The 23730-nt window shown below is 37.6% G+C and overlaps 1 protein-coding gene across 1 annotated transcript in view; it reads right to left on the bottom strand.

Annotated features, from left to right (window-relative positions):
* Positions 1–23730, bottom strand: part of ZMYM4 (zinc finger MYM-type containing 4) — a gene marked incomplete at both ends in the record, with an annotated part of 118485 nt that overhangs the window by 79553 nt on the left and 15202 nt on the right. The window contains 1 exon segment of the mRNA XM_084243439.1: positions 6032–6077. Within this exon segment, the coding sequence (XP_084099565.1) occupies positions 6032–6077 (46 nt within the window).

The raw sequence follows: 23730 nt of genomic DNA, 5'->3' as shown, positions 1-23730 counted from the left end.
ATATATAAGAAAAGTGTTAACATACATTATTAATAATATTAATAATTAATAAACAATAACAGTACAAAATCAAGCAAAACTGAACAATATGTTGGCTAATAATGCAAATGCAGTAAAACCATAAAGAAACACAAGGAAATAAAATTCAAGATAACCAGAGAAAAACAGGGCTGAGACACTGGCATCAAAGACATGATAATATATAGACTAGCTGATGAAACTAAAGCTTTTTTCTTAAAATGCAATTTGTGTGTTATAATAAATTTATTTAATTTATGAAAGGTTTTCTAAATATTCCAAGATACTCTAGAACAGCATATAATCAAGGGGTAAAAACTAAGAAAAGAGTGAATTATTGTGATGATCACTTTGTTATGTATGATTATGTCGTCAGATTATGTTGTATACCAGAAACTAAAATAATGTATGTCAATTACATTTCAAATTAAAAAAAAATAAATAAAAATAGAGCAGGAAAACTTTTTAACTAAGAGTGAGAACCCTGTTATTAAAAAGATCTAATTTTCAAACATTAAAAACATTTGTTAAGAGAATACAAAAAAGACAAAGGAAAGCAGAAATTCCTATTTCATTCTCAAAAGGACTTCAGGTCACGTACTGTAAAAGTTAAGTTTTCTGAAAGAATAAGTGATTTTCTATCTTTTTAAATGTATACCTGAATCTTTAAGATTTATCCTTAACTATACTTACTGTGAGTCACTTTAACAACTACTACTAAAATACAAAACGAGCTTACAACTTATGAAAAAAATTTAAGAAACGAGCACAGGGTATTTATTTAATATTTATGACTAGACAATACAGAGGAGCCAGGTCAAATGACAAAACTTATTACAAACTGCTTAAATTCAATATGATTTAAGAAAATGCAAATTATAGTTAGCATTATAATATTTCACTGTCAAATGTAAAGAGTTATATACTAATGGAGAGAGTGCTCTTATATATTATTGGTGGAAATGTGAGGCCAGCTTGAAAAGCAGACTAGCAATACCTATTAAAATTACATGTACCTTGGGCCTCCCCGGTGGCGCAGCGGTTGAGCACTGGGTTGCGAAGCTGCCCGCAGCCTCTGCAGCACTGGTTCAATCCCCGGCCACGGGGCAAGGGTCCCACATGGCGCGCAGACCTCTCCTGCCGCCCGCTGCTCCCCTAAGCAGTGTACTTTGTCAGTCTGCCTGCTCTGCTCTGCCCTCTGGTTCTGGTGAATTCTCTCACCCTCCTGCGCTTCTGACTGTACCCAGTGCTTGTGTAAATATTTTTTTTTAAAAATTTAAATTAATTTTAAAAATTACATGTACCCTTTATCCTACAACCCCCACTTCCCTGTAATCTATCCACAGACATAAGACCACTAATACATAAGCGAACACATTAAAGGATCTTTAATGCATCATTGTATACGATGGCAAAAAAAAAATTGAAACATGAATGCCTAAAAACAAGGAAAAACATAACTAACTGTACATCTGTTATAATACCATTCTAATATATGCTGTCATGCAATAAGAACTGGAGCTACTGTCAGTTAAGGCAGAGGGATATGATGAAGTAATCTTGAGCAAGAGAAGTGAGAAAACTATGATGATACCATTTGTTAAACAAAAAATTAAAAGTCAAAACCTTTATACATGTTTACCTGTATGTGTCTGTATATACAATGACTTTATGATCATAGAAGGCAAACTACAAAGATGTTGACATAGATTATGAAAAGGGATATCACAACAATGATGGGTGGGAGGAAGAAGCTAAGCCAAGATAAGTAAAAAATTTACTCTAAAAAACTGTTTATGTTTACATTCACGCTGTCTGTGTCTGCATTACAGAAAGTGTCTAATGCTACTAAGGGGGGCTTCCCTGGTGGCGCAAGGGGTTAAGATGCAGCACAATTCACAGCTACTGCAGCATAAATTTGAACCCCGGTCAGGGAGGTGACCCATATGGTGCAGCAGACCTCTCCTGACTAGTCCGCTGCTCCCCTCACCAGTGTATTTCAGTCAATCTGCCTGTTCTATTCTCCACTCTGTCTCTGGTGAATCCTCTCACTCCCCACAACTCTGGCCTGTACCCCAGTTCTTGTATGCATAAATAAATAAATCTTTTTTTAAAAAAATGCTACAAAGGTCCAAATGCAAACCTGTAGGATGCATTATTTTAAAATGCCATATCTGGTGTAGAGTAAAATAGCCTATGATAAGTTTATATGCAATAATAGCAGACTGTATCTTCCAAGCTGACCGATAGTATCTCCCATCTACATACTTATCAACATAATCTTGCACCTTTCACTATCAAGGAGGTCTATACCTTGTTCTGAATCTGAGCTGTGTACAGTCAAAACGATGTTGACTTTTGAATCTAGGTCAGATAAGACAATGAAGCTTCTGAGTCACCATAGAAGTAGTACAACTGCTCTGAGGTCACCATGCTATGAGGCTGGCCATGCTATGAGAAAGGCATAGGGAATAGGGAAGTCAGGTATAATTATGTTCAGGCAGGCAGTACCAGTCTTTGAGTTCACCTCAATGATTTAGTCGATGAAATATACATGAGTACTGTTAATTAACATGTATAAGTAAAAAAGTGTAAATTCAAATAATGTTTTATCTTAAATCATTTAGACAGCAGATTCTAGAAAACTATGTTAACTGACTTAAAAAGAGACACTGGATGACATCAAATTTCTAAAATTTGCATGTTAAGTATATGTGTCCCCCACTTTTCAAAAGTCCTTTTGTAAAAGACCCAGGTTAGTACCTGTTTTCATTAACTGAACAAAATCTTATGAGAATTTTTGCTTTTACAACAAAAGGCAAAAAGTGAAAATAGTATTCAGTGTTTACTTTGCAGCAGCTATTACAGAGGCAGTGCCTACTTCAAGTAACAAGTGGTTTTGGCATACACCTTTCCAGAAACTACTTTCTATAAATTGTGTATTTATCATATAGCCAATATTGTGATTTGCAAGTACTGTCATTCAGATGACCAAAGTTCTAGTTCTCATACATATTTGATCATCACCCACAGTTCTTCACTCAAAACTCCCCAAACCCTTGGAATTTCCTAAATGTAGAGAGATTAAAAAGTATCTTCTGTTATGTTAATAACTTTGGGGGAAACATCTAAAGATGGGGGTTGGTCATCAGAATTACCCAGTAATTAGAGATTGACACTTCCAGTTCTACCCCCAGACTGCAAGAGAGAGGAGAGGGGCTGAAGTTGAGTTCAACTGCCAGTGCTCAATGATTTAGTCAATAGTGCCCATATAATGAAGTCTCCATAAAAACTCAAAAGGGGGAGCTTCAGAGCTTCCAGATTAGTGAGCCTATGGAGATTTGGGGAGAACGATATGCCTCAAAAGGGAATGGAAGCTCCACATCCTTTCTCCATTCCTGCCTTATGCGTCTCCTCTTCCATCTAACTGTTCCATAATAATAGCCTTTGTAATGAATCTGCAATATAGTGAATAAACACATTTCCTGAGTCCTACAAGCAGCTCTAATAGTTAACAAAACCTGAGGACAGGGTCCTGGAGATAGCTGATTTATACAGTCCATTGGTCAGAAGCACAGGTAATAGTCTGGGTTTGTGACTGGCATCTGAAGTGAAGGGTAGTATTCAGAGACTGAGTCCTTACTCTTTTGATTGTGATGCTATTTCTGGGTAGATAATGTGAGAATTAAATTGAATAATTAGACCCTTCTGGTTATCTGAGAATTGCCTGTTGATGTGGAGATGCGTCCACACTCACTCATGTTGGAATAGGATGCCGGAATCCTAAATAATGTGTTCTTTGGTATGATCGCAGATTAATTTTTGGAACTGGAACACTAAAAAAAAAAAAAAAAATCCATATAAATTAACAGCTATGTAGCAGACTTCTCTCTCCTGGATAAGGTGTCTATGTTCTTGAATTCCCCTTCATGAATAAAGGCCAGTCTCCTCTTCAAAACTAATCACTTCTCTACCTCCAGAGCCTTCAAAACAGCTCTTTAATGATATACTATCTGTAAAGGGGAGATAAAAGGTAATCTTTACCACGCCATTTACACTAAACATTTAGTGTAAAATCCACTGCTTGTAAACCTCCAACCAAAAAATGTTTGAAAATGTGGAACAGAAAATCACCAGATACCAGAAACATAAACCCAAATGTTGGGTATAGGTATCCATGTACAAAAGCTTAGTTATTGTTTTAAGATTCCTGCTACCATGTTTAAAATGTTACCGCAACATCTGTAACAAATAAAGCATCACATTAAAATCCTATTAGAAAGCTATTTGATTAATTTCTATTACATTACAAGACTTGTACAAAGGCATAACCAGAAGCAAATAATCAAAAATTACTTGGGAAAATGAGAAGCAGTGGCTGAATGATACCTAACAACCATTATTTAATATCTGATCCTGTTTTCCCTGGCCACAGATAATTAGTTCAAAAGATTAACATCAGGTACAAGACTGCCCAATCATAATCTTTTTCCTAGAAACTTGAAATGTAAGATGGAGATACCAAAATACTAAAAGTCACTGGAGTATAACTGTCTTCTGACAGCACTATAGAGAGCTGACCCATAATATTTCACTGAGTTCCCTGGAGGAAGTTTGTTCTTTATCCTCTTCCCTAAATTCTATAAAATATCCCAATGTGTTTTTACAACAGTTTCTTCTGAGTAAGCTAGCTAGCGTCTATTTCTGTTGTTTGTAATTTCTGAATATGTAGTCTAAAAAAACTGTTACTGCTAACAAATTAATGCCAAAGAGAAAGATGTTACTCACATATCCTATTGGTGGAAGTAAACTTAAAAAACAAGAACCCTGGGCCTCCCCTGGTGGCGCAGCAGTTGAGTGCTGGGCTACGAAGCTGCCTGCAGCCTCTGCAGTGCCAGTTGGATCCCCGGCCGCCTGCGAGGGTCCCACATGGCACGCAGACCTCTCCTACTGCGCCCACTGCTCCCCTCAGCAGTGTATTTCAGTCCATCTGCCTATTCTGTTCCCCACTCTGGCTCTGGTGAATTTTCTCACCCTCCCGCGCTTCTGACTGTACCCAGTGCTTGTATAAATAAATAAATAAATCTTTTTAAAAATATAAAAATAAAAATAAAAAACAAGAACATAAACGAATATTCCCCATGACTCAGGAATTCTAGATAAAACTTATCTTTCATTAAAAAAAAAAAAAACCACACAAATATACTTGGCTCAAATTTTACCTTTAGAATTTATCCTAAAGCAACATTTCAACAAGTAGACAAAGATAAGTATAGGAATATATACTCAATATTGTTTGTAAGTCAAAACTTGAAATTAATTTATATATATATATAAACAGGAAGTTAGTTAAGTTATAGGACAGTCATATAATAAAATGCTGAATAGCCAACAGAAAGGATATGAGGTCCACATCCACTGACACAGATATTTAGGTAAAACAGTATTCATTATGATACCTACACACATACATAACCCCAAACAACATATAGATATATACACATTCATATAAAAAAGCCTGGAAAGATATATATTAAACTCTTAAAAATGGTTAATTTGGAGAATGGTAAAGAAGTAGTCTTTTATTTTCTACTTTATTTTTACATTATGAAATTGAATGTATTACTTTTATAATTATAAGGAACAAAGATTTTTTTAAGAAAATCATTTAACATGGAAAGAATCTAAAGAGACAATTAAGAGACCCTGTACACAAAGTAAAAATCTTCACTGAGTAGTAAGTATAAACTTCTATATGATTCATACATACACAAAGCATGGCTATATTTCAACATTAATAACTGTGAGATTAAAATATTTACTTAAAAAAAGAACATTAAGAGTCATTATTCAATTAGCTCGCAGAAAATATTAACAGGATTTGGTTAAAATCTAAACTTAAATTTGGACCAGCATGTTAATCAGCCTTAATTAAACAGTTATAGGTAAGTGCTCCATCTAGACTTGTTTTATCTACCTAAAGACATGATTTTTTTTCTACAATGGTACTTACAGTTCTCTACAATTTCATCAAAAACTGCACCAGTTTTCTGCTCAAACTGAAAAAGCAAAAAAAGAAAAGAATAAACATTATTTTCAGTCTATCATACTTTTAGAATCATTCCACTCCCCTAAGAGCTTAGATTTCTCACCCAAAGCTTATAAATATATAACAAAAACACTGTGAAAAGGACTAAGATAAAATTTAGAATGATCAAAAGTTCTATGGTGAAAGTCCCCAAACCAATAATGAAGAAAATATAGATCCCAGCAATTAAAAAAAAAAAAGGTTTTTTGGGCCTCCCCGGTGGCGCAGCGGTTGAGCGCTGGGTTGCGAAGCTGCCTGCGGCCTCTGCGGCGCCGGTTCGATCCCCGGCTGCTCCCCGGCCAGCGGAGGAGGATCCCACATGGTGCGCAGACCTCTCCTGCCACCCGCTGCTCCCCTCAGCAGTGTACTTCGGTCCTTCTGCCTGCTCTGCTCCCCACTCTGGCTCTGGTGAATTCTCTCACCCTCCCGCGCTTCTGACTATACCCAGTGCATGTATAAACAAAACAAACAAACAAATATAATAAATAAATAAATAAAAACATGCCTCTATAAAAAAAAAAAAAGGTTTTTGTTAAGTTACTTTTATACAACAGAGAAATTCATATATGTACATATATGTAATAATAATAATAATAATAATAGCTGACAATTCCTGATAACCTGCCAACACTTACTAAGAACTATGTAAAACAGCTAAACAAAACTGAACAGATCAACTGCAATAGATTTTGCTCTTAGGCTCAAGTGAGAAATCTGCTACTCTTTAAATGGAAATAAACCTTATTACAGAAATAGTTCCTACCGACTACGGTTAAGTCTTCACTTAACACTGCCAATAGGTTCTTTAAAACCTTTAAATGAGGGGCCTCCCTGGTGGCGCAAGGGTTTGTTAAGCTGCAGCACTATGAAGCTATCCCCAGCCACTGCAGCACAAGTTCAATCCCCAGCCAGGGAGGTGACCCCACATGGCACATCAGAACCTCTCCTGTCTCGCCTGCTGCTCCCCTCAGCAGTGTACTTCGCTAGATCTGCCTGTTCTGCTTCCCACTCCGTCTCTGGTGAATCCTCTCATCCCCGACGCCTCTTGCCTGCACCCCAGCTCTTGTGTGTATAAATATTTTTTTAAAAATAAAAAATAAAAACTTTAAGTGAAACCACATATTAAGAAACAATTTTACCAGAGGCTAGTTTACATAAACAAGAGTTTAAGTTCCTATAGCATATTTCTGGTCACAAAGTTATTATCAAACATCAAACTTCCAAATAAAGGCCCAGAACACTTACAAAAAGTAATAATAATCTGTACTCATTTACTTTCCAACCCACTTATTTCAGTTCAAGGTTTCAGGGGGTCAGAGTCTATACAAGCAGTTCAGGATACAAGACAGGAACCAACCTTTGATAGGATACCCCCACTGTAGGGCACACTCAAGCATGCCCACACTCAGACTAGGGGAAATTTAGACATACTAATTACCCCAATGTGTGCATCATTGGAATGTGGGAGGAAACCAGATTACCCAGAGAAAACCCATGCATACATGGTAACATGCAGACATGGGAAGAACTGCAAACTCCATACAGATAGTAGCACTGGCAGGGAATTTTTTTCTCATCAAGTAGTTTTTTTTCATTCATGTCATAAGTTTGAGTGAATGACATTATTTAAGGACTTGCTATATGACAGAGCAGAGCCAAACAGGGTAATTTCAGACTTTAAAAACAGACACAAATGAGGGAAAAGGTAAAGCATAGGCAACTCTTCCCAAGAGCTAGAAACACTAGCAGGTCCTAACCCTTATCTTTAAATGTCTCCTCACTTTGGCAAGTGTGAGCATTCCAACCTCTTCTGCTCACTCTCATTAGTGAGGCAGTAACACAAGGAAGGATGCTTCTTGATAAAGACTGTCTACTATAAACTGGAGTGTATCTCATTCAAAGGAGAAAGTTTCAAGGGAAAAGAAACCATTAGCTACTTAGATAACTGCACAGGAAACACAACAGTAATCAATAGTCTGATAAATGTAAACAGACAACCAAAGATCTCAGATTTCTGAGAGAAATTTACTATGGGAAAGAAGTTTCATAGTCAATGAACAGAACCACTCCAGGAAGAAACAATTTACTAAAAAGAAACTTCTAGAAAGTTTTTAAAGTGGTATCTGCTGTACCTAAAAGGTCACAGATTAAAAATATATATATTAAACAGATGGTCATGAAGAGGAGCTATAAGAGAATATTTAGAAATAAGAAAGAACAACAAAAATAAAAAATGTATTAGGTCAGAGACAAAGTTTTTAATCTATTTTAAAAACAAAACACAAGGTCAAACAGATGGAAAAAATATTTAACATGGCAGCATGGAAGACTGAGCCAGCAGAACTACCAGCAATCTCAAAGACATTCAAAATGAAAGAACAATAAAGTAGTAAAACAAGAGGAAAATCTCCCTAAACTAAAAATATGAATATATGAGAAAGAATGGATCCAGGGGCCTCCCTGGTGGCGCAAGGGGTTAAGCACCGCACTATGAAGCAATCCGCTTCTGCAGCATGAGTTCGATCTCCTGCCGGCCAGGGAGCAACCCACATGGTGAGGCAGACCTCTCCTGTCTCGCCCGCTGCTCCCCTCAGAAGTGTATTTCAGTCAGTCTACCTGTTCTATTCCCTGCTCTGTCTCTGGTGAATCCTCTCAACCACCACCACCCCCTCCCTCCCCACATCTCTGGCCTGTACTCCAGCTCTGGTATGCATAAATAAATAAATCTTAAAAAAAAAAAAAAGGAATGGATCCAACAAACACCAAAAAGAGTCAAAAACCAATATATCCTAATAAAAATTTTATAATTTCAAAAGAACACAGAGGAGGAATAAAAGTAATCATAGTATGAGTGATTCACATTTAACCTAACTGAATTCAACTACATAAACACCAAAAAGAAAAGCAAAGGAAGAAAAAGTAAAGGTCACTCTATCTACCACTCTACTCAATGAGCTATGCTCCAGACTGAAAGGGAATGGGAGATAGGACTGCAAGCCAAAGAATGAAAGCACTTATCTGTACTAAAAGGATCCAACTGCTTGACGACAATACACATTTTGTACAATGCCCACCTAAAATGGTGCTAAATCTTAATGCATTGAAAAAAAAAAAAGACAGTTATACTAAGGAGAGTGTACCTTCATACTTTATAGGTGACTTTTAGAGATTTTTCTAAGGTAATTTGGACTACATACCATTTCATCTTGTAAAATGATTATAAAACTTAACTCCTAAGACTGTTCTATAAGAAACAAGAATCAGACTGGGGGCCTCCCTGGTGGCACAAGGGGTTAAGTCTCAGCGCTATCAAGGTATCTGCAGCCACTGCAGCACAAGTTCGATTGCTGGCCAGGGAGCTGACACACATGGCACAGCAGACCTCTCTTGTTTTGCCCCCTTAGCAGTGTATTTCAGTCAATCTGCCTGTTCTGCTCCGCACTCTTTCTGTGATTAATACTCTCACCCTCCGCACCTCTGGCCTACACCCCAGATCTTGTACGCATAAATAAATTTTTAAAATCTTTTTTAAAAAATCATACTGATAGCACACTTCTCTGCAAGCTGAACTCAAAAGATCATGACTTCTACATTCTAAAAGAAAAGGAAAAAGAAAAAAGATGTTTGAAATTTAGACCACTCAAACTTTATTATAGAAAACACTTAACCAAATGAAAATTATATTGGACACAATAAATATTAGTGACTGATTATGATTCAGAAGAAATTTTGAAAACCTAGTTAGTAAAAACATCAGGAGTTGATAATTCAGAAGGCACTCTTTCTGGGGGCAAAAATTCCCAGGATTAGTTTTTCTTCTACGTTGTTCAAAACCCAACCCTTGTTTTCCTTCCTCATTCTACTTCCCTCTCAAAATTAAGTATTATAGTAACATAAATCTGAAGAGTTTGGAGCCAATTATTTGTGAATCACATACAGTGTTGTAACCCAATGCTACTGTAATAAAAAAAAAAAAACAATCATTTTTTTAAAAATGCATATTTGGGGCCTCCCCGGTGGTGCAACGGGTTGAGCGTAGCACTGTGAGGCTGTCCCCAGGCTCCGCGGTGCCAGTTCGATTCCTGGCTGGCCAGGGAGATTCCTACATGGTGCAGGCAGACCTCTCCTGCTCCCCTCAGCAGTGTATTTTGGTCCTTCTGCCTGTTCTGCTCCCTGCTCTGTCTCTGGTGGATTCTCTCACGTTTCCACGCCTCTGGCTTGTACCCCAGTGCTTGTATAAATAAATAAATCTTTTTTTTAAAAAGTGCATATTTATATAAAATAATATATTTGCTTGTTTACAAACAGACACAATATCATCCAGCAAATTCTTTTGTTGACACTGGGTACAGTTACCAGTTGTGTAGGTAATAGTCTTGAAAAGTCCAAGATAGGCTGAAAACATATTAGTAATAAAAATATATTTCAGTAGAGTGACTCTACAAAATTTAACATTTAATAAATCAATAGCATTCCAAAGAACGAGCAATGATTAGTTAAAATATATCAGAACAAAATTCAATCCACAATAAACTACATATACAAGCTTCTGGTCTTGTCATCCTCTACTACTTCATCTTTCCTGCCTTCATGTTATCAATACATTTCCATTCCCAAAGCAAATGTTCTAGCTATTATGAGTGACCTGTAGCTCACCCAACCTTTCAGATAGTTTAATGCTATTGGATCATTGTGCACAACAGTTAAGTTTTTCCTGTCATAACTCAATAACAAACACCTACCTACCTTTTGTGACTAAGCTCAGCTCTTCATTCAAGTCATAATTTCAAACAACCCACAAATACCACACTTCCTGAACAAGGTAGAGCTAACAATTCTTTCTGAGCAGTACTACAGCAGATGTTATCTATGATTAAAAACTGTAAAAATTTCATTCCAAAGTTGGGTATGCTGTAAGGAATCCAGTACCCATACATATTTCTAAAGTTGTATCATGAAATGTCTCATTTCTTTTTGTAGATAATCTGTTGACAAATAAAATGGGTTATACAAGCCTGGAGTTTTAACCCCATTTGGTAGAAATTAGTGAAAATAAACTTTTTGTACAAAAGCCTTTAGAATTTGGGAAAAAATTAAGACAATCTCATTAGTTTCTTTCAATAGAACCTGAAAAAAAAATCAAGACTTCAAAAAGATTACAGTTCATATTTCTTAAAGTAGGGTAAAGAGATTTTTATCTGTTCCATTCTGCTGTAAATTTAGCACCTACAACATTGCTTAACATATAAAAGAAGCTCAACAAATGTTTACTGATAAGTAATTTAAATTTTGCTCACATGAAAAACTTAAAACATTCTAGAGTATACTTTAAAATTTTCAATAATCAAAGATTAAACAGAGGCTTCAAATAAATGTTATGCTTACAACAGACCACTCCACATTCAATTTCCAATCCTATTCCTCACACTCCCTCCCCTGCCATAGTAATGGCAAGTCTTTCCCTATTAATATTTCCATTCAAAAATTCCTTACTTACACTACAAACATACTGATTTATAACCCTTTTTATCAAGTTGAAAGGTATAACAAATTAGTTATATAAAGCATGTTTTTTGTCAGCCAGTACTCATTTTGCAGTATCATGTATGAACATAAAAAATGACCTTGCAAGCTGAAACCACTTAAACACTCAAATGGAACGACTAAACTATAATATGAGGAACAAAGAGTGAATAGGATAAATGAAAAATATAACAAAATTGAGAGTACACCCTTCCAAATAAGTAACTACATTAACTCCAAAGGAAACAAACACAAAAATTTAAAAGCATCCTAGTAGAGAACAAGGTAAGATGCAATTACATAAACATAACAATCTTGATGTATCTACATTAATGTCAGATAAAGCAGATTTAAAAGCCTATTACAAAAACAGCCATTAGTAATGATCAATAGATAACTCTAAAAGTATGTTAACTAATAATACAATTTCAAAATACATGAAGCAAAACACAGAACTAAAGTGATAAACAAAATCTCCAATTATGATTTAGATTTATAGCTCCACCAGTAGTTGAGGAACAAGGAGGAAAAAAAAATGAAGACAGAGAATTTTAACAAACCTATTCATAAACTTTACCTATTTTATGTTTATAGAAACTCCACATACCAGCAGTATATACATTTTTAATTGTACATTAAGAAAGCACCAACAGGGCCTCCTTGGTGGCCCAAAAGGTTAAGACACAACCTATGAAGCTATCTGCAGCCACTGCAGCATGAGTTCGATCCCCAGCCAAGGAGCTAGCCACATGGCACAGCAGAGCCCGCCTGGCTCACCTGCTGCTCCCCTCAGCAGTGTATTTCAGTCAATCTGCCTGTTCTGCTCCACACTCTGTCTCTGGTGAATCCTCTCACTCCTCTGGCCTATACCCCAGGTCTTGTATGCATAAATAAATAAATCTTTTTTTTTTTTTTAAAGCACCAAGACATACTACATGCAAAAGACATAAAAAAGAGCCTAGAAAAACAAAGGACATATTCACTGACCTCAGAAGTGTTATTGGGGTCTCACTTTAAAAAATTACCAATAGGGCCTCCCTGGTGGCGCAGGGTGTTAAAGAAAGTGCTATACTCCAGCTCTTGTATGTATAAATAAATAAATCTTTAAAAAAATAATATAAATGTCTTAAGCTTGCCAATCAACATAGGTCAGCAGAATTAATAAAAACAAATGATCCAAGTATTTGCTGTCTAGAAGAGACTCATGTTAGATGTAAAGATACAAATAAGTAGGAAGCTAAAAACCAGAAAAAGAGGGGGTCTCCCTGAAGGCCTAGAAGTTGAGTCTCAGTGCTATCACTGCGAAGGCCTGAATTCAATCCCGGCCAGGGAGCTGGCCCACATGTGGCACAGCAGACCTCTCTGTTTTGCCCACTGCTCCCCTCAGCAGTGTATTTCAGTCAATCCACCTATTCTGTTCCCCCCTCTGTCTCTGGTGAATCCTCTCACCTCCCGCACCTCTGTCCTAGTATGCATAAATAAATAAATCTTAAAAAAAAAAAAAAGACTCCTATTCAAACTGTTTCAAAAATTTAAAGAGAAGGGATCTCTTCCTCACTCATTCTATGAGGCCGTCAGTACCATAAGACCAAATCCAAAATAAGATTCTTTTAGAAAACTATAGAAGTTTTAAAAAACGTATTAAAAGGATCATAAACCAAGACCAAACAGGATTTATTCCTAGAATGCAAGGACAGTTCAACATATGAAAACAGATCAATGTAACAAACCATAGTGACAGAATACAGGAGGGAGGAGGGGAATACATACTTATCCCAACTGATACAGAAAAGTACTGGACAAATACAATGTCCTTTCATAACGAAAACACTGAACAAACCAGGAATAGGACACTATCTCAATATAATGAAGACCATATATGAAAAGTCACAGAAAATATGCTCAATGGTGGAAGACAGAAAGTTCTTCCTCTAAGATCAAGAACAGGACAAGGAAGTTTATGTTATATAAGTCTTAGAGCAATTAGACAAGAAAAAAGAAAACAAAGACAATCAAATTGGAAAAGAAGACGTAAAATTTCCTCTGCTCATAGATACGATGTTTTATGTGGAAAACTCTAAAGATTCCACAAAAGCACTGTTAAAATAAATGAATTCAGCAAAGTCAAAACTCAAAACCTACTGCATTTCTAAATACTAACAACGAACAATATGAAAAGGAACTTACAAAGACAATTCCATTTATAACAACATCAAAAAATAATACAAATCTAGAAATTAACTTAACCTGGAATGAAAACTACAGAATATTTCTAAAGGAAAATTTAAAGACATATAAATTAATGGAGCTACCTCCCACATCCATGGATTATTGTAATACTTAATATTGTTAAAATGTAAATACCCCAAAGCAATCTACAGATTCAATGCATTCACTACTAAAATGCCAATCACATTTTTCGCCAAACTAGAATAACCCATCCTGAAATTCACACAGAATCTTAAGAGACCCAAAACATTCAAAACAGTCCTGAAAAGGAGGAACAAAACTGGAAGACTCTTACTTTCTGATTTTAAAACCAATCACCTAGCTACAACAGTTAAAGGAATATGTGCTGGAACAAAGACAGACATACAGATCAATGGAATAGAGAGCTCAGAAGGAAACCTTCACATGTGGGGTCAAATAATTTTTGACAAGAGTACCAAGACCATTCAGTGAAAAAGATGGTCTTTTCAATAAAAGGTGCTGGAAAAACTGGACACAACGTACAAAAGAATGGAGTTCTCTCACACCATCAGCATCCAAAGGGAAAGGAATTTTGACACAGGATAAAAACTAACTCAAAAAATAAAAGCCTAAAATATAAGACCTAAACTATAAAATACTTAGAAGGAAATAAGGCAAAAGTTTCATGAAATTTGATTTGGCAATGCATTCTTGGATGCGGCATCAAAATACACAGGCAACAAAAGAAACAAAACTTCATAACCATTTAACAAGGGTATCAAAAGACATTATCATCAGATTAAAAAGGTAATTTATAGGGGCTCCCCGGTGGCGCAGCAGTTGAGTGCTGGGTTGCGAAGCTGCCTGCAGCCTCTATGGGCTCCCCAGTGGCGCAGCGGTTGAGTGCTGGGTTGCGAAGCTGCCTGCAGCCTCTGCAGCGCCGGTTCAATCCCCGGCCTCTGGGCGAGGGTCCCACATTGCACGCAGACCTCTCCTGCCACCTGCTGCTCCCCTCAGCAGTGTACTTTGTCATTCTGCCTGCTCTGCTCTCCACCTGGCTCTGGTGAATTCTCTCACCCTCCCACGCTTCTGACTGTACCCAGTGCTTGTAAAAATAACTAAATAAATCTTTTTTATAAATAAATAAATAAATAAAAAGGTAATTTATAGAATAGACTAAAATATTTTAAAATCTTTTTTTATTTTAAAATCTTATATCTTATATAAGATTACTGTATATTCAGAACATACAGAAAACTCCTAAACTCACCCATCCCAAAAAGCAACAAAACACCCTATTTCAAAAATGGGCAAAAGGACTTGAACAGATATTTCGCCATAGAAGAAAACAAATGACCAATAAAACACATAAAAAAGATGCTCAACATCACTAATCATTAGGGAAACGCAAATCAAATTACAATGACATTCTACCTCACACCCATTAAGATGGGTACTATAAAAAAAATGTAAAAGTAAAGGTTGGTGGGATGTAAAGCAATTGGAACTATTGTGCATTGCTTGCTAGTGGGAATACAAAAAAGTATTACTGCTTTGGGAAACAGTAGTTACTCAAAAAATTAAAAATAGAAAAATTACCATCTGATCCAGCAATTTCACTTCGGGATATATACTCCAAACAAAGAAACGGGATCCTGAATACGTACTTGTACACTCATGTTCAGAGCAACATTATCCACCTTTAGTCATGGCTAAAACCTGAAAGCAACTCAATTGTCCATCAGCAGAAGAATAGATAAGCAAAACATAATATACACATATAATGAAGTAGTACTTGGCATTCAGAGGGAAAGGAATTTTGACACACGATAAAACAATGATGAACTCTAAGGATATTATATTAAGTAAAACAGAGACAGAAAGCACAATAGTGGTTGCCAAGGTCTGGGGCAAGGGAGGAAGGAAAAATTACTGTTGAATGAGTATGGAGTTTTCGTTATATGAGATGAAAGAGCTAGGGAGATTAATGATGGTGGTAGTTCAACATCATTATAAATGTACTAATTACTACTAAACTGTGCACTTAAAAATGTTAAGATGGTTAATTTTAAGTTATATATATATTTCCCATGACTTTATTTTTTTGAAAGGAAAAATATAAAAGTGTCTTCTAGATGTACAAAAGCTGAAAGAATTCATCACCAGTAGATCACCCTGTCAAGAACTATTAAAAGTGAGTCCTTCAGGGCCTCCCTGGTGGCACAAGGGGTTGAGATACAACCTATGAAGCAATCCACAGGCACTGCAGCACGAGTTCAATCCCTGGCCAGGGAGCTACCCACATAGCTCAACAGACCTCTCCGGTCTCCCCTGCTGTTCCCCTCAGCAGCACATTTCAGTCAATCTGCCTGTTCTGCCCCCCACTCTGTCTCCGGTGAATCATCTCACCCGTCCACACCTCCAGCCTGTACCCCAGTTCTTGTATGCATGAATAAATAAAGCTTTAAAAAATACAATATAAAAATGAGTTCTTCAGGTGGAAGAAAAATGACATCTCTTCTAGATCACATTGTACCCAAAGGAATGAACACTACCAGAAATGTAAATATGTAAGTGTACCAGTTAGAAATGTATTGCCTCTCAACTCCAAATCCACTCTGTGATAATGGAGCTGGCAACTGAACATTTCTCCTTTGCCAGCTGGCACCGTATTAACCTTTGTCAGCAGATGGCACTACACTGTGCTAAAGCCACCTTCTTCCAGTAATAGATAATAGCATGCAAGACATCCAATAGCCCTCTCCCCAGGCACTATCTTCCCACCAAGTCTCAGTGACTCATACACACAACCCTATGGGTAGCCTCCTGGCAAGTTCTGTCAGCACCCTAGAAGGTAGTTATCCAGAAAGTTTCAGAAGCACTCTTATAGGCAAGAGATACTCCAGAGAATTATGTCAATGCCCCTGGCTTCTTAGCCAGGAGATTCCTGGTGACTTTTTTCAGACCCCAGAGGGTGATTTTTTTTTTGCCAGCAGGAATCTGCAATATCTTAAATGTGTTCTGGATCCAGTAAACATACCCTGTCCAACAAAATCTGAATCTCAGCTTTGAAAATGGGAAATGGGAGGCATCTTCCAAATTTGTTTCATCTTGCTACTCTACAACAGACCTAGAAGTAGTGACTACTCCCTCTGCTTGATGGTCTCTATACTTTGGAGTTCTCTTTCCTGCTTAGGGTTAATTCGGTTATTGGTTAATCATTCTTTTTATTAAACCTTCCCTACTTGAAATGCAGTGTGGCTTCTAATCCCTGACAAAGGATTGACACTGGCAATAGTGACAATAAATACAGTTGACCCACACTTTACAATACTAATCCATTCTACAGAAGCAGTCATATAGCGAAAATATCATGTGAACCCAATGATACTTTGATGCTGCTTAATCCTTTCCCAGAAATTTGAAAATTTCAGCACATAACTTATATAAGACTGTGATTTATACAATGAAACAACAAAAATCTGAATTTTGCTTCTACTGACAAGTGTAGATTCAGGAAGGAAAACAGGATATTAGTGATCCCTAGGAAGCACTGGCATCCCTCAAACAAACTATCACTTGTGGTTGATTATGGTTAAACACCACCTTAGAAAAGTGCCTTGGGATCTCAAGTGGCTGTTGCATCTGACTACTAGTGCAGTAAAGACTACTACATGGTCTATTAAATGGGATGGGTTCTCTAAGTGCTCCTGAGCAATTGCAGAAGAAAATAACAAGTTCAGCCCATTAATTTTCAGATCAAATCACAGCTGAAAAACAAAGTGTTTCCATGACAGCATACAAAACTCTTAAATCCTGCTAACCAATTAAGCAGCTGTGATGTCACAGGCAGCTGAGTGCAGTGCTGTGAGGCTGTCCACAGTCTCTGCAGTGCGGGTTCAATCCCAGTCGGCTGGCGAGATACACATATGGCACAGCAGACCTCTCCTCTCTCGCCCACTGCTCCCCTCAGCAGTGTATTTCGTCAGTCTGCCTGTTCTGTTCCCTGCTCTGTTTCTGGTGAATCCTCTCACCGTCCCGCACATCTGGCCTGTACCCAGGTTCTTGTATAAATAAATAAATCTTTAAAAAAAAAAAATCTTGCTAACCACAAGTTGAAGTCACTGAAAATAAAATGCACAAAATTAATTGTACAAATATATGAATTACAACATCAGATGAATTCACAATCTAAGTTTCTCATGGGAAGTAAGAGCAACAATTGAAAAAAAATGGGACCCTGAAATCTGGAATGAGATTATGTGGGTGCACTGGAATAAGAAAACAACTTCAACCTCCACTGGAAGTAACTTACCCTCTTTTATGTAAATAGAGTGCCGTCCTTCGCCTGCAAATCCTTATGTGCAGCAAATACCATGCAGGACTATGTTCATTCTCCTCAAGATCAATCATAACCAACTCTGTTGCCACTAGATTGACAACGAGCACCAAATCTCAGAAAGAGACAGGTACATACTGAAAACTAAGAAAAAGCGTACAAACCAAAAAATGCCAAGATTTTACTAATATATAAAGACAACAATCTGGGGCATGTGTATGAAAACAGATGCAAGGGGAAAGACTCAAGGAGGTTAGAATTCATTGATTTGGATGAACTTACTAAGAGTCTGAGTTTAATGTGTTAGCTTGTGCAGCTGGAGGTAGCATTAACAGTTTACTGTAACAGTTGACTAAAACTTACACTTGACAATAGCTAATAATCTTCAGGAAAATGCAAATCAAAATTAGACTAACAATGGATGTTTAATGAATTTAAGATACTAGAGTTTTGGTGGCATTATGTAGGAGATGAAATAGGCTTAGGGGAAAAAGATTTATCCTCGGGCCTCCCTGGTGGTACAGTGGTTAAAGACAGCGCTTAGCAAGCTATTGCAGCATGAGTTCGATCCCTGGCTAGGAAGCTACCCACATGGCACAGCAGACCTTTCCTGTCTTGCCCACTGCTCCCCTCAGCAGTGTATTTCAGTACATCTATCTCTTCTGCTCCCCACTCTCCCTGGTGAATCCTCTCACCTCTCCCCTCCCCTCCACCTCTGGCTTATGCCCCAGTTCTTGTATACATAAATAAATAAATCTTTATTAAAGATTTAAAAAAAAAATTATCCTCTACAAATGTACACCTACTATCTAACTATATTCCTTGCAAAGGCCCAGAAGACAATGTATTGGGAAAGGGAACACTCACATCCTTGGAAAGCTACATGGCTGCTCTCTTTTGTAGGTCAAGCATGGCTATGGGAATGTCACCAATGAGATGGGCATCCTGATTTCACTGAGGATGACATACCAAAGTAGTAGAGGACAAGTGGCAGCACTTAACCCCAAAGATAAGGGCAGCAAGGACGTACCAGGAATCAGAATGCTTTGACCTTCTGGGATCTTTGGCAAGGGCGAATTGATCATGATGTTCCTCGCAATGAAATAGATGGGCAGTTTAATCTATTTAACAAAAAGATGTCTAAATCTGATGGCCAAAAACCAACTTGAAGCATCACAAGTGGAAGTCTAGTTTCCATGTCTAGTCAATTCTCAGACTCATAGCCTCTTGATTGAGTTCCCTTGAGGAAAGATTGCATCATAACTGCAAGTAACACACCAAACTCTTCCTCTAAGCTTTGTCCAAAGAGATCTACAGCCATTTAGCAAATAAATGGCTCTCAATTGGAGCAATTTTGTCCCCCAAATCTAGAAAATTTGGCAATGTCTGGATGAACTTTCAATTGCCACAACTGGGGAGTTCTACATCTACTGAGTACAGGATAGGGATTCTGTGAAGCACGTGACAATGTACGTGACAGTCACCACAAAGAATTATCTGCTTTTAAAAGGCCCTGTAATGATCTAGACTGTTCTCACTAGTCTCATCTACTGCTACTCACCACCTGCTCAATCACCTTCAGCTACAGCCTATATGCTCCTCACAAAACACGCACAGCATTCTCCTGCCTCATAGGCTTTGCTTTCATTGTTCCCTCTGCCTGGAATGTTATTCCTCTCAGATACCCACATGGCTCACTTTCTCATTTCCTTCAGATTTGTGCTTAGATGCCATTATTTAAATTGCAAAGCCCTTTCCAACAGGGCACTTTGTATCTCTTTTGTCTGCTTCGTTTCTGTTAGAAATTCTCCATTTTAAAAGTTTTATATTAATTAGATTAGTTATCTTTCCCACCACTAAATTCCATGAGAACAGAGATCTTCTCCATTTTATTGATTACTACCAATATTTCCCCAGTGCCCACAATGGTTCTTTGTACATATTAGGCAAACATTTGTTGGATGAAAGCATGAATGGTGACTGAGGAGAAATTAGGGAAGTGGAGCGCTGACGACTCCTAAAGTGGTTATTTGCCCAGTACTCATACTTCTGGAAAGTCATTTCTGTTTGTCAGATATTCAAACACCTTTTCCTTTTTAAAAATGTGATCATGTTTTCAATGTTTCTTTCTTTTGATATACTATCTTTTGGTTTATGCTTAAAAAGGCATTCCCCATTATCAACATCATTATCAACACAATTTTCTCTGGGTAGTTTTATTTTCTTAGATGTTTTGGCATAGGGAGTGATAAAACTCTAACTTTGTTTTTTCCCAAGTGATCAGGAGACTGTCCAAACACCATTTAATGAACAACATTTCACTATATTCTTACATAGAAATATGAATCTTTATTTCCAATAATGTGTCTATGCATTCCTATACTGGTATTATAGTCATGATCCTATAGAATAAGCTACCCACCCACTTCTCCTACTCCTCCACACTCTCTTTTATTCTTGTAATTCAAAATTATTTTGGCTAGGGCCTCCCTGGTGGTGCGGGGGTTAAGTCTCAGCACTATCAAGCTATCACCAGCCACTGCTGCCAGAGTTCGATCCCCGGCCAGGGAGTTAATCCACATGGGGCAGCAGACCTCGTCTGAGGCCTGACTTACCCGCTGCTCCGCTCAGCAGTGTATTTCAGTAGATCCACCTGTTCTGCTCCCCATTGTCTCTGGTGAATCCTCACCCGCTCCCATTCCACACCTCTGGCCTATACCCCAGTTCTTGTATGCATAAATAAATAAATAAATAAGTCTTAAAAAAATTTTTGGCTAGCTCACATATTTATAATTTTTTTTAAGATTTATTTTTATTCTATGCATATAAGACCTGGGGTGTAGGCCAGAGGTATGGAGGGTGAGAGGATTCACCAGAGACAGAATGGGGAACAGAAAAGGTGGATCTACTGAAATATACTGCTAAGGGTAACAGCGGCAGAGAGAGGAGAGGTCTGCTGCATCAAGTGGGTTAGTTCCCTGGCAGGGGATGGAACTCAGGCAGCAGTGGCTGGTGATAGCCTGACAACGCTGAAACTTTAACCCCTGGACCATCAGTGAGGCCCATTTATAATTATATTCATTTATAAATCTTGTTGAACTTAATCATTGTTTCTCAAATTCTACCATACTCATCATCAAAAAGAAAAACAAAATCCCAGACACTGACTGAAATATTAATTTTAATGGAGCATATATTTTTATATTGGGTTTTCCCATCCAGGAAAATGGTATATTACTCTCTTTTTTTTCCTTAAGAGTCATCACAGTAATTACAGATTCTCTGGAGTTTGGAGTTGCATAACATCTGCATGGGTTCCAACCCCATTCTCCCTCACTCTAGTCATCTAAATAACCTTGACAAGCACTTTATCTCTGTTACCATCAAGCACCACACCATATTAGGCCATTGTGAGTATTAAAGAAGTTTCTAAGATATGTGCTTAAAGCAGTAGGTATGCATTGGTAATGATGGAACATAACCCTAAATCATATAGAATGTGTAAACCAATGTTACTTCAATTAAAAAATAAATTTCTTTAAAAATTAAAAATTAGTAACTGTTATGACTATCATTATTTTATTATCATAAAACATCCTAAGATAATCCTGTAATTTTCTTGAAGTTCCACATATTTCTTGTTAGATTTATCCCAAGAATTTTAAGTTTTGATTGTGACTCAACCTTTTTTAAAAAGTATGTTTTCCAGGCCTCCCCAGTGGCGCAGCGGGTTAAGCACAGCGCTGTCAAGCCGTCCGCAGCCTTTGCAGCGCTGGTTTGATTCCCAGCAGCCAGGGAGAATCCCACATGGCGAGGCAGACCTCTCCTGGCTTGCCCACAGCTCCCCTCAGCAGTGTTACTTCCCTCCGTCTGTCTGTTCTGCTCCCAGCTCTGTCTCTGGTTACCCTTCCACAACTCTGGCCTATACCCCAGCTCTTGTATAAAAAATTTTTTTTTTAAATCTATTTTTCAACTACTGATAGTCAAGTTATTGGGTTTTATGGAATTTTTTTTTACATTTTCTTCCTCAGTACATTTTCTTTTCTTTTTTTTTTTTTAAGATTTATTTATTTATACAAGCATTGGGTACAGTCAGAAGCACGGGAGGGTGAGAGAATTCACCAGCGACAGAGCAGGGAACAGAACAGGCAGACTGACGAAGTACACTGCTGAGGGGAGCATCAGGCACGCAGGAGAGGTCTGCCGCGCCATGTGGGACCCTCTCCGGTAGCCGGGGATTGAACCGGCACTGCAGAGGCTGCAGGCAGCTTTGCAGCCCAGCGCTCAACCACTGCTGCACCACCAGGGGAGGCCCCCTCCGTACGTTTTCTTCTTCTAGATTGTTTTTAAGTTTTGCATGTTTAATACTTAGCTTTAAAACATTTTCTATTAATAGTCCTGAGATTTCTACATAAATAACCACATTTGTCAGGAAATAGTCAAAATTTGGTTCCCTTACTTTCAAAGGTTTACGCTTCTAGAACAGAATTAAGTAATTCTGGGGACAGCAGGTATCCTTCCTAAATGTCAAGGAATGACTGTTGGACACTACTACTACATTTGCTTTTTTTATGTGAGGGTAATAGCTCTCTATTCTTACTTTTATAGAAACACACTTTATTGGAATGAAAACTAAATATATCAAAAGGCCTTTTTAACATCTATATTAACAATATGTCAAGGAACTAAGGAAACCAGATAGCGGACAAGGCAAAGTTCTCTATAAAATAATCATGTCTAACAATATAGGAGAAATAAAAGAATTGATAAATCATCATTTCATAATCCATAATGAAATAGTGACTCAAGAAATGAGTGCTCAAACCATTAGGTCAATAACTGAAGGGTAACTGTCATTACGTGGATTAGGCTTACCTCACCAGAACTAGGCTAAACATCATTAAAAGTGATGTGCTTCCACTAGTGGTGTCATAGAAAAAAGACAGCACAATCTGAATGAACAATTCTTTCCAAAATAAAACAGAAAAAATGAACATGACCTAGTCATACTTCTAACAGTTTACAAGAAACATGAGCATATTCAATGACACCGGGATACAATCAGCAAAACTCAGAATGTGGAAATGCTGCAGAACAAATCCTTCAGTGTCTTCTAAAATTAAGTATCACTTTTTTAAACGATTAAGAGACTGAAGAGACATAGCAATCCACAAATCTTATTTTAGCTGCCAATTTTTCTTTTTTTTTAAGATTTTATTCATTTATACAAGAGCTGGGGTACAGGCCAGAGGCTCGGGGTGTGAAAAGATTCACCAGAGACAGAGTGAGGAACAGAACAGGCAGACTGACTGAAATACACTGCTGAGGGGAGCAGGGGCAAGACAGGAGACGTCTGCTGCGCCATATGGGTTTCTCCCTGGCCAGCCGGGAATTGAACCCATGCTGCAGAGACTGCGGACAGCTTCGCAGTGCTGCGCTCAACCAGCTGTGCCACCAGGGAGGGCCTTAGCTCCTAATTTTTTGGACAAAGTTGAACAGAAGATACAGTTGAACAAGTGATACAGTAAGGGATTATGATGGTGGGTTTTTTTTGTCTGTTGGTTGGTTTTTT

Source organism: Talpa europaea (assembly GCF_964194135.1).
Source record: "Talpa europaea genome assembly, chromosome: 9".
In the NCBI taxonomy this organism is placed as follows: Eukaryota; Metazoa; Chordata; class Mammalia; order Eulipotyphla; family Talpidae; genus Talpa; species Talpa europaea.
This window is presented reverse-complemented; position numbering and strand designations above follow the sequence as displayed.